The sequence below is a fragment of the Haemorhous mexicanus genome, chromosome 14, assembly GCF_027477595.1.
Source record: "Haemorhous mexicanus isolate bHaeMex1 chromosome 14, bHaeMex1.pri, whole genome shotgun sequence".
Lineage (NCBI taxonomy): Eukaryota > Metazoa > Chordata > Aves > Passeriformes > Fringillidae > Haemorhous > Haemorhous mexicanus.
The window spans coordinates 10,831,769-10,848,047 of record NC_082354.1 but is presented as its reverse complement, the minus strand read 5'-3'; the positions used below and the strand labels follow the sequence as shown (position 1 = coordinate 10,848,047).

Genomic DNA, 16,279 nt, shown 5'->3' with positions numbered 1-16,279 from the left:
AAGGATCCTAAGGAGCATCACTCCCCTGGGGCTGGCCTAGCACAGGGCACAGTGAGGGGGACATTCCTGACAGGATGGGCTCCCTGAAGAGGCACAAAGCCATGCAGACAGAGAGGAAAGGCTCTGTCAGCCTCCAGGGTGGAGGGTAAACAGAGCCATTCTGCCATCACCAGAGCAATTTGGGTATCTCCCTCCTGGGTAAGGAGCCAAGAGTTGCTGAGACAGAAGCATCCAAAACTGGGTCTGTGGACTCCACCCTGTGGAAAAAGTAACAGCTTGCTGTGGATTAGACTAGGATTTGCAAAAGCTGACTTAACTAAATTGCATTTACATTGGAATGAGGAATATTTCCATTAATTGCTGAATGAGGTGCAGACAGCAATAGATTAAGAATCTTAATTTTCAGGAAGAAAAAGGAAAGGAAAGGGCCATTATTTTTGGCATATCTGCAAAATAAGCAGCAAGCAGTTGAAAAACACCCCATGTTTCCTCATTGTATATCTCATACCCTTGACTTATCCTATTTCTTAAATCAATAAATTACTACATCAGGTATTTTTGGTTCCCTGTGGACTGATTTAAACATAAAGGATAATTAATTTTTATTAGAGTGCTTCTTCACTGCCTTAAATTTCTCATGTTTTAAATTCTGCAGCAACACATTGTAAATGTTCCAATCTTTAACTGGTATGTTTTTAATAGAAACCTTGCTCACCAGATACATTTTTGCAAACTCTTGCAACTCTACAGGAGATACAAATCAAACCAGTCACACATTGTTTTTTTCTCTTCAATGAAATATACAGTAGTAGGGGAGAGCCTTTCTACAATGTCAGACAATGTACAGCAGGGGAACTTCAATCATCCTTTTAATTAGCAGAGCAGTAACAGGCAAAGCTCCTCACAAATTACAGAAAGAGGACAGTTAGATGAAATTAAGCAAGTCCATCATTTCTTAAGAACAAAACAGCGAAGGACGTTTCCAGTATAATTAAAAAGTTCTTGAGATTTGTCTAAAATAGGGAGCAGAGTGGCAGCACCAATGTGCAACTGAGCAGTCTACAGAAAATGCAGGACATTACATCATGTACTGAGGAAATTTCAAGGCTATTTTCACTACTCCAGGCTCTTTGTAGTGAACATCCTTGTCCTTGGAAATGAGAATGACTGACACCCACACACTGCAATTCCCTAAACCTGAAGAGTTTCTGATTACGATGAAATGGGTTCACCTAATTATTTTTTCAAGCTGCAGTTTTTGATGTTTAATTTTGAAACCTATTTGAGATGTCTTGAACTGTATTAATATACTGTATTATGCCTTAATTTCTTTTTGAAGTGCTTTACTGTAAAAAATGCAGACTTCTAATGATTTTTAAATTACTCCACTCTGCACATATCAATTTACAACAATTACAACATTTTGCATTTTTCAAAGCACTTCAGTTTTAAAGACGTTTTTTGCTCCACAAGATATCGAAGGAAGAGGCTGCTGATTCATTTTTTCCCTTTGTAAAATTACCACCAATCTTGCTAGGAGAGCTTAACCAAAAATAGATATGCTAAATATATACCATCTCCATATAATCATTTTAGGATGAATGTTTTTGTGACTAAGAACTGCCAGTATTCTTTTCCCAATCATAATTAGGTTGCTTCAGTGATATAAATGGATTCAGCAGAATTATGACAAATGTCCTGGAGTAAGGGGACAGAAACTGGCCTACTTTGTCTGAATAGAGTCTAAGGAAATGAATGCAGGACAGGATGTCAGAGGCATCAGCTCTGCCACAGATTTCTCAGTCTATAATATTTTAGGCACAGTGCTGCAATTAATTAGTGACTTAGGGCTGGATTCTCACCTAAAACACACTGGGACTGCACTGTTGGTATCACTGCAGCTACACAAATTTATGCAAGGCTCTGCCCTCCTGAACAACTCTGTCATCCATTTTCTCTTGATTTCTCTCCCTTAATCTCAAGGCTTCATGTTAAAGGTGTCAATCTGAGAACAGAGGATGAGTGTTTTTGTTCAGTTGATGCTGCACCTTCAATTAACCAGAGCTTGCCTTCTCCCTGACAGGAGCAGTCAGCACTCACGAGTTTGATTTTCTCTTTCTGAAAAGCACTGCCTAGACACCTCAAGGGGAGATGACTCATTAACATCAAGGCATTTTGGGTGACAGCCTATAAATAAAGCAACAAAGATCCATAGACAGTAAGTAGAAAGACGACTATACTGAAGTCCTGGTGATGTTAAAATAGTGCAATATCAGTCTTCCAGCCTAGTGACTTGTCATTTGTTGGGAGATAGCACCCCTACTGCCCAGGTCAGCTGAGATGTATGCTGAAGGTCTGACTGATAATGGATTTTCACATAACAGGGTTCAGCATGGAGTAAAGATGCTGAGACTCTGAAACACTCCAAGGATGACCTTTTTCAGTACAGGTGATTTTCACAAAACATATTATATAATCAGTCTGACTTGGAACAAAGGATGAAATTTCTGTTCTCCACATCTCGCAGAGGCAGGGGAAGACTAAATGAGAAATGGAACTCAGTCTCTTGTGCATTTCTCTTGGGCACATCTACTGTCAGATGGCTAAACTGGTAATGGCTAAATGTCTTCAAGCACTTGGTGTGACTTGCCAAAGGATGACCAAACTAGAAAAAAACCCTAAAATTAAATGGGCAAAGTGATAAACAAGACAGCAACGAATTAATTCCAAACCAGAATGTGTTCATTTGTGTTGTGAGCATTACCATGGATTTTTAATTTTCAGTGCTTTATATCAGAGAAGCATTTGTTTTTTCACAGGCTGATTATTAGAGAGATGAAATCACATTTCCTTTTTTTTAGCATGAGCTAAAGCCACTCCAATGCTTGAAGATGACCTGTTTGCTCTATGGTTGATGTTACTGTTGGGAACATCTTAGACAATACAGAGCTGTAGCTGTTTTTTTTTGTCTTGGAAACACTTTGAGAATCAAAATGGTGAAAGACAGCTCTTCTCAGAGATGTCTGTGGATCTCTGCCTGAGATCAGCTTAGCTTGACCCAGATACCTGTGCCTCTCTTGAGGCAAAATGGACCTAACTCCCCTTAATTCTTGCACAGCCCAAAGAATACTGCAGAAAGCAGGCCAGATGACTGTTCAAGGTACAGCAAGTAAAACAACCAAAACCATAAAGTTCCTGTAGAAGAAGATGCTGGATCTCTGTTTATTTCAACATGGACCACACCACAGGTAAAGGAGTAAGCAACATCTGCCCAGGCCAGTAGGAACGGAAGAGTCAACCACACTACTTGAATAATGACTGCAGGCTTGGGATCCTTGCAACTGGAATTATAACAGCTGGGTCCCAGGTACAGCACTTGAAAGAACTCTGCTGGAATAACTCTCTGTGGCTTCTCTACAAATTTCTGTCACTGATATAATTTTGAAGCAGTGAAAGCCACAGCTTGTTTTTATCCCCCAGCATTAAGGCCAGTTGGCAAACTGGCACAACAGACTAATCCATCTCCCTCATGGTAAATACATGTCAGTCTATATCCATATAGAACAGTTAGAACACTTTGATCTTGTCCATATAATGAACCAAAGACAGACAGAAGGTACTTTTAAAATTTCTTCTCCTGATCACATATGGCTGTCGAAAAGACACAAAAATGTTGTTTTGATTGGTGTAGCTAAAAATCTGCCAGAATCTTTCCAGGGTGAAGTTCAGTTGGTGCTGCCTAAAGAAGGCAGAAGACTCAGAGGCATATTACCTGTGTGCTTGTAGTGAGCTGATAGGAAGAGCCTTTCCAAAGATGCTCATACACAGCAAGGCAAAGCTTAAATGAAAACCACGTCATCTCTGGGAGAGGTAAATTGAAATCTGAGCTAACAAATGAAAATTACTTTTCATGGAAGTTCAATATTGTGGGGTAGAAAGAGGCAAAATATATCTGAAACAGATATCCACCTAAGGATATTGAAAGGAGAGATCTTAACAGAGTTGAACAAAAAGCCAGCCTAAATTGTGTCTTACAAGTAGTACAAGGATTAGCAATACTAAGTGTCTGAAAAACTTTCAAGCCATATTGAACTGCTTTTATTGAGAACCAATTTAAACACAATGAAAACATATCCTGACACCTGCTTTTAAGTTCTGCAAGAGGATTTTCTGGCCCCCAAGGGATGGCAATTGTCTGGCAATAACTTTAAAATAGAAGGAATATCTGGAGGTGGTGCAGTGATATTGGGTACAGGCCACAAGTCAGAGCAGAGATCAGGCTGGACACTGGAAAGGACTTGAAATAATTTGCCAGTCTTTCACCTCACAGAAAGAAACATGATTGCAAGACTTTGCACTATTCAAACTAGGAGTGGAAGGTGCACTTCTTAGCAGAGAGGGCCAGACACAATTGAAACAATTTATCTGGGAAATGGTAGACTACCCTTCATTTTCTGTCTCTGTGTGAAGCGTCACTTTCAAAAACTGAACAGAAACTATGACTGTCAAGCAAAAACTGAAGGATGATTGTTATTTTTTGGTAATGTTCTACAGAAAATCAAACAACATGAACAACATGGTCTTTTTCAGCCTCAAAAAATCCACGAATGATTCCAGAAATCAGGTTGGGCCTCCAAACATTGGCAATTCTTAAGGATATGCATGGGTCACAGTTACCCTTCATCTCTCTTCTTCTACCCAGACTGATTGCTGCCTTTCCCCAGTCTGCCACTTTTAAAATGGAAGTTTATATTGTTTGAAGAGCTAGAGATGGGTAGGTAGGGGAAGTATCACAGAGTTGGCTCATCCCTCTTCAGGTTGGGCCACACTGTATCGGGACCAATATCCTCAAAAGCATTCTAGAACCTTTGCTCTTTCTCCCTTTTTAAGTCTGCAAAGATACACTAACTTCTATTTTAAAAATCCCATGAAACTAAATATAATGTATCCCTGTGTTTTGAAAGTATTTGGAATTTGCTGGGGAACACAGAAATGCTCAAGGCAAGACCCTATATTCTTCAAGGTGCTACAGAAAGGCAAATTTTCACAGCACTGAGAATGATGTGGTACAGAGATGGCAAAGTACAAGGGTTTGAGGCAGGCTGAGAGACTGCTGGCTTCTCAGCTGCAAAGCTCTGCTGTTGCCTGACTCCAGACTAGCAGTCTGTGCTTTACCCACTTCATCCTCTTCATTGCACAGAACCTCCCAACTTTCTCCATTCCCATGTGACAACTCCTTTATTGCGACCTTGTTACTCCTCTTAAGTTTCCTTACTAAATTCATTTATGTTTTCCTTACTCTCTAAAATCAAGCTTTATTTTCAACATGCACAGCAATCACTGATCCTAGGAAGAGCATCTCAGGCACAAATGAACATCTATACTTCAGTCTAACACTCAGCATATTGCCAAGAGCATCCTGAATCTCGTCTAACACCTAAGAAGAAACATATCTTTGAAAGGAGAAGTCTGAAGCATCTGGCTATGCTGCCTGTTGGTAGTTGGAAAAGCATCCTTTGATAACTCAGGATACACTAAGGGTGAAGAGAGGTATTTTCCCTACTGATGGAGGTAAAGAGGCTCTCTTCCAAAAATGTTCAAAACAGCATTGGAGGTTATTCATTAGCCTTTTGATTCCTTACTTAATATCTAACTGCCCCATGCAGGTGACACAATGGACCCATCTGAGACCAACATTGCTTTTTGAGCTACAACAACATTGTATTAAAACAGAATTAATTTGCAATATTTTGGAGTAAAAGATTAGTACATAGCTAACACCTCTCTAAATTATTTGCTTCATTAATGGAATTACTACTATAATGCTAGGCTTCAGAGAGTGTTTTTAATATATAATAAAATACAGGATAAAAATGCAAGCAACTTGGCTTTTGCTGAAAACCAATAAAAAGTCAATTCTTATCAAAGCAGGTGCCATATCTGACAGTGTCAGACTGAAATTGCATGCATTAATTTTGGAGTGTAGAATGAATGCAAGGTCCTTGTAACAAACACTGAAAATTATTAGCAGGTCAATATTTTGTTGCTTAAAAATTCATCATGTAGAGGAGCATTTTATAAGTCCCTACTTAAAGACCACAATCACACACTTTGAAGATCTGTGCAGAAATTTATACTGTTCCAAGTGCTCTTCTGAATGATGATTGCTAAGAAAAATTGGTGACTTGGACTACTGGCTGTATTCCACAGTATTCAGCAGATCTGTCACTTGCATCTATTCTCTACTGGGATGTGCTACTCATCATCTGAGATTCTGGCTCTGTGGGCTCTATAGGGGAAAAAATAGTGGTACATACATTGGTAATGACATGCTCCATTACAGAGCAAAATGTGCAGAGTGCATTTATTTCAAGGAAACGAATTGTAAATGTATAAAGCACGTAGGAAATCCATTTCAACTCTTAATCCAGTTCAGGGGGATCAAACCTTGATGGTCCTCTGAGGAGGAAGAGGGTTTTTATCCCAGCATGAGAGAATTATGGTCTTTTTTGTTTAAAGATTTTTTTCTTGACAGAGCTTACTCATCAGTCATTGTATTTGCAATTTTTTTTTTAAACATCTTCCCAATCTCTCTTGGAACAGTGGATTCCCTGATTGCATGAGCCTGACAGGTGCTCAGCAGCTCAGGTGAGAGTCACATTTGCCCCCAGTGCATGCCAGGAGGCATCTGCCCTCTTGCAGGACTACTGTTCTCTGTGTCACGCCACCAGACAGAAACATTCTTGTCACAGAGGAAACACATTTCCTATCCTTGGCAACTGAAAGCCAGCTGCTGACAAGCCCATAAAATGCCATGCCACAGTACTCATGGTTCATCCCTATCTTGATTTTTAAATTCCTATTAGCACAGCAACAGCAACTACTCTCTTTCACGCCTCCAGCAGAAAGCACAGGCACTGCTGATAAAGCCAAGTCTCCATCATACCTGTGGAGCAGTCTGGTCCTGTCCACTGTGGCTCACAGCTGCAGAGTCCTGTGTCCAGCAGGAAGGTGCCATGGCCTGAGCACTGCTCCTGGCACACGGGCAGGGCAGTCTCACAGTTGACCCCGCCCCAGCCCGTGGAGCAGTGACATTCCCCTTGCACGCACACGCCGTGCCCGGAGCACATGGGATCCAGGCAGTCCTCTGGAAAGCAGGGAATATACAGCTTAGAGCACAAACCTCACACCTTTACACACAGTTACCAGTGAAATACATCAGGGATTTAGATTTATTTGATGATTTTTTTTGTGCAAATACTCAACAGAAACAATGTTAACAAACACAAGGAAAAAAGTCTGTTAGCATCTGTGTAAGAGGCTAAGTCAAAAACAAGGGAAAAAGCAAGCACATAGACTGTTAGAGGCCATATGAATCTCTTGTCATGGATTTTGTCTTATTTTTAAAACACAGATTCCCAGGACAGATCTATTGCTATAAATTGGTGAGGTCTGTGCTTCAGTAGCAGGGCTGGGAAACAGCTGGAGCAATTAATAGTTAATTCTGTAATTGTGCTTTGTATTTCCATTTGATTATTAGTGCACTGTGTTTTATTTACATCTGGGAAAAGTAAGAGTTATTCTTTCACTTTCCTGTGAAAAGCTTTCTCTATAGCTGAAAATTTGCTATAAAAAAAGGTTATCCATAAGACTGAGTAGTGAATCTCTGACTCAATGCTTGCTGTAAAAAAAAATAAATTCCCATACACATAAAAAATATGTGCTGGGCAATTGCAGGTAATGAACAGCTTCATAAAAGTCATAATGTACTGATGAACAATTTGCAAACAAAGAACTAAATTTGTTCTCAATTTGGATTAAACTATTCCTAGTGAAAAATTCAGGAGCTCTGTAGAGGAATTTAAATCAGCTGGTTAGTGCTGTACGAGCAGCATATTCTTTCACAAAGCCCCAGCACTGCTTTAACAAGACAGGTTTTAAGCAGGAAGCAGCCAGCCTTCCCTGGAGGCTGCAGGAGGACTGTGGAGCTGAAGGATCTGTGGGCTCTGAGTATGAGAAACAATTAGCCAGAAGCCTACTGATGTTATATCGTGCTTCAGACTGATGTTAGAGACACTGTGAAAGTTCTGCTAGGTATTTCTCAAGTATCAGCACAAGTACTGTTTCAATAATTAAACTGTAAACTTAACAAACAGTATCCTGTGTTACAGGAATGAAGAGATGTTTTCTGCTCCAGGAAGGGAAGGCTAAATACTTCCGACACAGAAATTAAGAGCCTCCAGTTTATAGGACTTTTCAATCTAAAAATAAAGAAGCAAAGCTTTATCTTTGGAACTGCTTTGCCACCAATTCAACACTTTAGTTCAGGATTTGTTCTGTACCTTTTTAAGCCTTCCAGTCTTGTGCACAGTGTAATTCAGTATTTCTGGACAATGCACATCTTGCTAAGCATAGGACAAAAATATACAGCAATTTTCCCTCATCCTGAGACAGCTCTTTATTTTGCTGATATTTTAAAATTAATAGAGTGATTCCATTTTAGGAATGATAATCTGGCAGGACAAATTCAAGGGACCCCCATAGCAATGAATACATGGAGTTACTGGTGCTCCCTGGATAGTACATCTGTTGCTGTGTCTGTTAACAGCACTGCTATAAGACTAAATCTTGTTTACATACAATAAAATAATCTTAATTCCTTACAGAATTCCCTAACTACTGCACAAGCTATGTTTTACAATACAAACTGAACAGTCATATCAAGGACACACTGTTACAATAAAACCCCACAGTACTTTGTCACACGGGTTTGTTTTATCCACCATATTTCAGTATTTCTACATAACTACACCTTAATTTATAATTTAAATAAGTTTCTTACTTTAAAAATCTAATCTCAGTTTCAACAGCTGTCTGAATACATTTATGTCATTTTTTTCCCCAAACCATTTTGCAGGATCTCATTATGGCAAGAAACAAAGCAACTGAAAACAGCAGTCAGCCTCTCAGCAGCCACAGGCTTGATCAGCATCATGGCCTCACTGAGGAAATCTGTGTATTACTTGCTTTTTCCCATTTGGGTTTTCTTGGTTTCTGAAACTACCAACAACTGACTATGTCAGAAGCATTCTCTTGATCCTCCCTTTAAAAACCATTCCAGGTATGTCAAATCTATCAAATTCATCATGGATATTTTTCTGACTAGAGAATTCAAGCAACATAAAATGCCTCCTGTGTGTGCTACTCAAAAGAATTACTGAAAATCTCTATAGCAGGACACACAAAGTATGCTGTCAGGAGCTCCAGGCTAAGGGGACTAGTGAAAAATCATCAAATCAGGGAAAGCAAGAGGAAGAGTTCTGCTTTCTGGGGCTATGCACAAGGGAAAAAAGTCAAAGCTGATGAGCAATCTCAGACATGCTGAGGGAAACAACAACTGCTTCTGTTTATAGATGAGGGCAGAGACACATCAGTACCATAGCCAGCAAAAATACAACACCTTCTTCTCACAGAATTTCCCACTTTTTGTTAGCCAAGCCTTAAAGGATGCCAGTTTCGTACTGTAAGCAAAGGCTTCCAGTAAAAATGACATATGACAACAGAATTACACAATACGTTCTGGTAAAATAACCTGTTTGCTGCCCCTTCAGCTTTATATTGTCAGAAAAATCTAAGATGTAACAGAATGAAAAGGGGAAAAGTTGATTACAGTTGTCTGATTGCTTTGGAGAACTACCACATCATGTTTTGTTTAAATGATCTTCTGACTGCCTTACCCTGAGTTTTTGGCCAAATAAAAATAAATAATTTTATCTTTTCAAATGAAAATGTGAACTTTATGTGATCAGTTCACAGGACTGTTACCACGACCTTTACCTTTGAGAAACTTCTATCTTAACATTACTTTCCATGAGACACTAAAGGTAGTTTTGAGCAAAATAGTTCTGCTTCACAGAAAGCTGATCACATCCCTATGAGTTTTTACCTGCCTTAATCCAGGTGGAAATTAAAGACAAAAATCAAACCCCCCTGACTACAGAGAAGGACATTTCACAAACCTTCCTCACAAATCTCTCCTTTGTATCCAGGGACACAGATGCAGATGCCCATGATGCAGGTACCATGGCCAAAGCAGGTTGGATCAATACACTGGTCTTCTGGAACATCACACTCTGGACCTTTCCAGCCGTTTCGACACACACAGTGACCTTTCTCATATTCTCCATTTCCACTGCACAGCACTGGACAGGAATCTGAAGAAGGCAGATTGACCTTTTTAATGTATTTACATACTTACATAGATTAACATTTATTGCATTTATCGTTCTGTAAAATTGCTTTTCCACTCCAGCTCCTCAAGTCTTCATTTGGTTCAGGCGTTGTAACAGACTGAAATCTTTGAACCAGGCAGTGCAGCAGTAATACAATGTCCTTGTCTCCTCAGTCTACCTCTCTTGTACACCTTCTTTTTGACTAGAAATGGGGTATCTTAGAAGATAAAACCAACTCTCCCTTTGATTTGCCTCTGCAGAAAATTTGCAGGGGTGCCTAATTTTCAATAAGATTAATACTTATCTCCTGTAAACTGAAGCAAGATCCTTCCGTTTTTCTTCTAAGAAGCCTTAATATCATTGAGATTGTAGCCATTTCTGATCTGTATGTAAACCAGCAATGTGGAAGCTTACTTTTACAATCCAGTATAAATTTCTGAGCCAACTGAGTCTTAAAAAAATAAACCCTACATTTGAGGAGACATTGGGAAATGATGAGAACTTCTGGACATCACATGCAGTGGATAATGGATAATACTGACAGAAATATCTGAAACAGAACTAAGCTTATTTAACATGTTTTTTTTGCCTTAATGCTGGAAAACTGTCTCTAAGCTGCTTTAGGTTTCTTATCTGCACCCTATTCAAGTTAAGACTACAGAAGCATTTGAATTACTTATGTTTTCTCCAAAGTGAAACTGTTTGTCACTTTTAAGTCACAGAAAACATTATGCTATGCTAACCACCTATTAAAAAATGTATTTTACAATTACAGACAGGATGCAAAGGTGGATGGAGGAACCCATTAAACCTGAAAGCCGGGGAGGGAGAAGTGGTTGATCCGTGTTAACTCAAGTACAGCATAAAGAAACTTTCCACATGTGTGCTTGCACTGTATCTGCCATCTGGCTGGAAAAAGGAATTTAATCTCCTTTAATCACTTTGAATCTTTGCAAGCCCAGCAGTCACACACCATAATCATGATCCCTGTCATGCACCATGGGTCAGTTAATATGAGATTACCTTTTGCACAATCAGGACCAAGGAATCCTGGGAAGCAGTGGCAGTGGCCTGAGATACATTCTCCATTCCCATTGCAATTAGTAGAGCAGTCATCCAGGATTTCTGTTTATTCAGGCAATTGTGCACAAAGAAAAACATAAATTGGTTGAATTTGAAATGAGTGGCATCTTCACCTCACTCTGCAGGACACATCTCAACATACAAATAGGTGCAGAAGCAGTAAAAAGCCCATTTTCATTCATAGGGAGCATAAAACAAAACTCCTGTTCAAGCAGCTTACAAATATTTATTAGATTTCTTCTTGACAGCTTTGAGATAACAGGTGCATCATTTATATTACAACAAAAAGCTTTTAAAGTAAGTGTTCATGTAAAATTTACCACCATTAAAAGCACTGCAGGAACCTGAGTATTTGCTAAAAAATGTCCACCTTAAACACTTTTTTTTCTTGCTGAAGTAATTTGTTTGAAACCTGTTTATAGAGCAAATTGCCTTCTATTGTGTTCATTTGAACCATGTGAATTGAATCCCTTGGAGAAGGGCAGGATTTCCACTTCTATACAATCAGATAAACAAAAAAAATAATCTTTTGTAAAGTGATGAAATTCAATGTGATAAAGAACTAAGAACTAGATTTGAAGGGAAAAAAAACCCCACCTTCAGTTCTGATCTTAAACTTGCCCATGTTTTATCTCACATCTTTGGATATTAAACTACTTAACCTCACAGATCTGAGGACAGGCTCCTATCTGTACATGGATTAGCTGGTTCCAATTTACACATGTATTTCCTACAGGAATGCAGTGGATTCACTGATTCCTATGGATTTTCCATAAAGAATATGAAATAAATTGAAGCTATGAAGATCCAGTGTGGAGTAGGTCACTGTCAGACCAGCTCCAGGACCAAGGGGTTCTGCAGCCCGTGCAGGTGCTGGATGGGAGAGAGGCTCTGGAGCCAGAGGAACTGGGACTCTCAGTGGCCACATCCACTAAGAGATGAGGTGAAGTTCCTCTGGCTATAGGAAAATGGGAAACTTGACACCTTTCCCACAAAGTAATTGAGGAGAAAGAAGAAAAATCAGATACACAATTAATAAAAATAACTGATATAAGTGTATTTTGATCATAATTATGGGCACTTAGATAAGGATTAGCTCCTCTTGAAAACTCCTATGGTTATATGAATTCATTCTTTTCAGGCTATCAGTTTATACTAAAGAACAGACATTTGATATGCATCTGTTCACCAGATATCCACAACCTGTACACAGATGTCTGTTTCGAAGTTAAAAAAACAAGAAGAAACAATCAAGTTATGATTCCCAAAAAGGACCTAGATATATATCCTCTAGATATATAGATGGATTTTTTTTTTTGGTGGAAAAGAAGAAACAATCAAGTTATGATGCACAGAAAACCAGGAGAAGATGATACACAGGTTATGAAAACACAATCGCTGGCAGTATGCTCAAATGCACAAGCAGTAGATCCTTGCAGCAGCATGAACAGACTTTTTCCCAAAAATATCTTGCATTTTGAAGATGAAGCACAAGGATTCCTGCCTGCACTGTGGCTCACACACTTCCCCTTTTCATAGTCTCTTCTGCTTATTGGCCACAGAAGGGATGGACAACAACTTCGTTACCACATGCAACATGAATTAAAGTCTGACAATTAATTTCATTTTTGGGGTGGGGGGTGTGGGGGAAGGGGAGGAGTAAAAGTTCTGCTACTAAATGAAATATTATTTAAACCATCCTGTATAAACCCTGCTGTCTTACAATAAAAATAAAAAAGGGATCAGGAATTCGGACACTGGGCTGGGCTGGAGTTTGGACAGGTTTTATGGTCTTTGTAGAGCACCTGCAAAGATGCTTCATAAATTGCTTGACTCAGATGCAATTGAATAATAGCATATTTTCTTGCAGAAGGTCAACTTTTTGAACAGAGCAAATATGAAATTTTACACCAGAACCGGTCACTACAACTCTATCTCAATTTCTAATTTTTTTTCTTCAAGGCAAGTCCTTCAGAATCTGGATATTTGAATCATACTGTCCTGCTCTGCAAGGTGTTTACCACACAGTAAAAATAGCATCCACTTGCTCTCAAGAGCAGATGGCACGTCCATTACTAGTAAAGACATCTTGCTCAACATATGGTAGAGCAGGTTAACTAAAGGGTATAGTGGTTGAAGTCTTGCAGCAAACTGAGACTGTCATAAATTTAGGTGAAGTGTTGTATTTAAGTTCCAAAAAAGCCCTATGTGTGAGGACTGCTCACTCCAACACCTACATCTGCAAACACTTGCCCACCTATACATGTTAAAAAGGCAGGAGGAATCTCACATGCAACCAGGACACTGCCTCCTGGATTTGCCCTCTGTATTCCAAATAAAATGGTACATTTGAGTAACTGCATAAAAAACCAGCATCCATCCATCAAATAACACTCACAAACAAATCCACAAAAGATTTTCTAAATTACAGCTGACTAAAATACTGGAAATAAAGACTTAAAGCCTGGATAATTTTTGTGGGATTTATGGCCCACTTAAGTAGAGAGGGCAGATATAATCTCTTTTACTTGGACAAAGATAACACCAGAAATCATTCAAGCAATTTAAGCTATCATATAAAAATCTTAACACATGAAAACGTCACACTTAATTTGATAACATCCATCTTTAATATACAAATATTGCTATTTGTCTAATATTGGCTTAACACGATGTTGCTCCACTGAGGTTAATTAAACTAAGCTGAAATAAAACATAATTAAGAGAATACTTAAGAGGAACTGGATTACATAAAAAATCTTAGCAATATAATAACCATAATTATATAGTGATTTTTCTTACCAATAGCTGTAGTTAGTACAAACACTTGCTCTACTTTCTTTCCATCATTGTAGAATGCCATATGCCAAGCTCCTTGATCCATGTACTCAATGAAACCTGTCTCTTGCAGGGAAGTCAAGATCAGGTTCCTGGGAGCTTGCTGAGGCTCCTCTGAGTTTTTTGGTTCCTGTTTAATTAACTGTTTTCCATCCATCAGTTTTACAAAATCAAACTGAAATAATAATGAGCAAAAATTAACCACCTAGCAAATATTCATTAATCTACTCTGCATGTCTCCTTCAAACATGAATTAACAGTTGAAATCTTAAGAGGAATTGCCTAAGTATTCACCAAGGCAGACAGCAATTGCATAACCTAGTCAATTTGGCTTAAGTTTACATCCAGAAAGCATTATCGTAGTTCAGAAATGTGGCATCAAAACTGGCATAGCTGTTTGCTATGGCAGGGCAAAATCAGACTTGCTGCACTAGATACAGCAGATTCAGTCCAAAAATTACATCTCTTCAATGGGAATAATTCCAAAATTCCCAAGGTGTAGTGCCTGTGCTATGCAGCTATCCATCTCAAATGCCAAGAGCAGATTAAAAATATGTAGTTCTTTACTAGATTTTTAAATCCTTAATCCCCTTGATATCACTATCAGATATCAAAACCTCAGTATACTTTTTCTTTATATTTAATTTTAGAAATGCAAATAAGTATATAATTTTTTTACAGGAAAGTTGTTAATACCAGGTGGATGCTGACAACTTCAATGTCTGTTAACCTCAAAGCACCAGAGATTTCTATGAATTCCTGTTCAAGAAATACATTTATTTCTCTAGGTTTTTTAGGCATTCTGACTTTCAGTAAAGTTCATTGTCAGCTCAACAGAAGATCCAGCTTCAATTAAAGCCAGTGACAGCTGAAAGTGCTTATTTCTAATATCAAAACTCTAGTAGAAATTTTTTGAGGTTAGAGTAGATGATCTCCAGTGGTCTATTATAGACAATCTTTCCATGATTCCATGTATGTTTATCACACTCTGTGGAGTGTGATCCTGCTATAAAGAAAGATGAAAAATTTACTATCCATAAAAATGACAGCTTCATATGCCAAATACATTAAGCCTAAACAAAAAGTTTGAATGTGACCAGCAATATTGCATGTGACTGCTTAGCTAGATTTTCTCTTGCAAAATCCTCAGGAGCAAGCACTCAAAAATAATTTTGATCTTAGAAATCAGAGACAGCTTTTTTCTTTTCTATTAACTCTTTAGACGGACTGTACATTCTATTTGTTTTAAGGGAATCATAAAAAAATTTAAGCATTTTCAAGTGAACTGGAATTTCACCCCTTGCACAGAAGCCACTGGATCTATGCAGCAGGACAGTGTGTACCTGCTCAGTCCCCCAGACAGTCACATCCCTGAGGTCACAGCTGCTGACCTGTCTGGTATGACACTGTGCTCTGAGAGAGCATGGCCTGAGGTATTGCCAGAGCTCAGCAAAAGAAAAGGATAACCAGGCTGGTTACAGCCAGACCTTTCCGCCCTCTCTGCTTTGGAATCATGTGTGAACACTCCTGTCCACTGCTGATTGAAAATATAAGTATGATAGAACCAGGATCACTTCCAATTACCTGAGTGTGAGTAGGTGGGATGTTTCTTCTGCCGTAAATTCCCAGCAGAGAATCCTTTGCCAGTGAAATGTTGAATTTCAGGTACACGGGGTGATGTATGGTAATTTGGAAGCGCCAGAATAAACCAGGTGGGATGGTCTGCATAACTTGAGCTCCAATCTCCACTTCTCCCGTGTCTATGGCCCGGCCCTTCTGAAACACTGATTTTCCAGAAACAGTCAGTTGAGTATTTACAGTGGGTGAAGAGAGAAGGTTACAAGGTATAAACATGCCTTAGATATATTGGAATATACAAAAAACAAGTTCTAATACTGACAACTGCATTTTTTTATTCAACAAGTTGGAAAACACAAACAAACATGAACAACATATTTCCAACAAGTGTCATGGTGTATTTTTTGTCATGATTTTTGCTGATTATGAACACTTTACTGATTATGAAAAGGTGGAACTGCTGCTGTGTAAACCACAGTCCTTGCCCATCAACTATGCAACCAAAACACATTTAACTGCAAATACACAGAGCGAGGACAGTGGGAAAT

At 38.8% G+C, this 16,279-nt stretch overlaps 1 protein-coding gene across 2 annotated transcripts in view; it reads right to left on the bottom strand.

Annotated features, from left to right (window-relative positions):
- TENM1 (teneurin transmembrane protein 1) overlaps positions 1-16,279 on the bottom strand; it is a 232,666-nt gene that overhangs the window by 111,429 nt on the left and 104,958 nt on the right. For both annotated transcript variants that reach the window (XM_059858916.1, XM_059858917.1), the window contains exons 6-10: positions 15,738-15,937; positions 14,118-14,328; positions 11,256-11,357; positions 10,020-10,214; positions 6,947-7,147 (exon numbers count right to left, since the gene is read on the bottom strand). In XM_059858916.1, the coding sequence (XP_059714899.1) occupies positions 6,947-7,147; positions 10,020-10,214; positions 11,256-11,357; positions 14,118-14,328; positions 15,738-15,937 (909 nt within the window). The remainder of the gene's footprint in view (positions 1-6,946; positions 7,148-10,019; positions 10,215-11,255; positions 11,358-14,117; positions 14,329-15,737; positions 15,938-16,279) is intronic.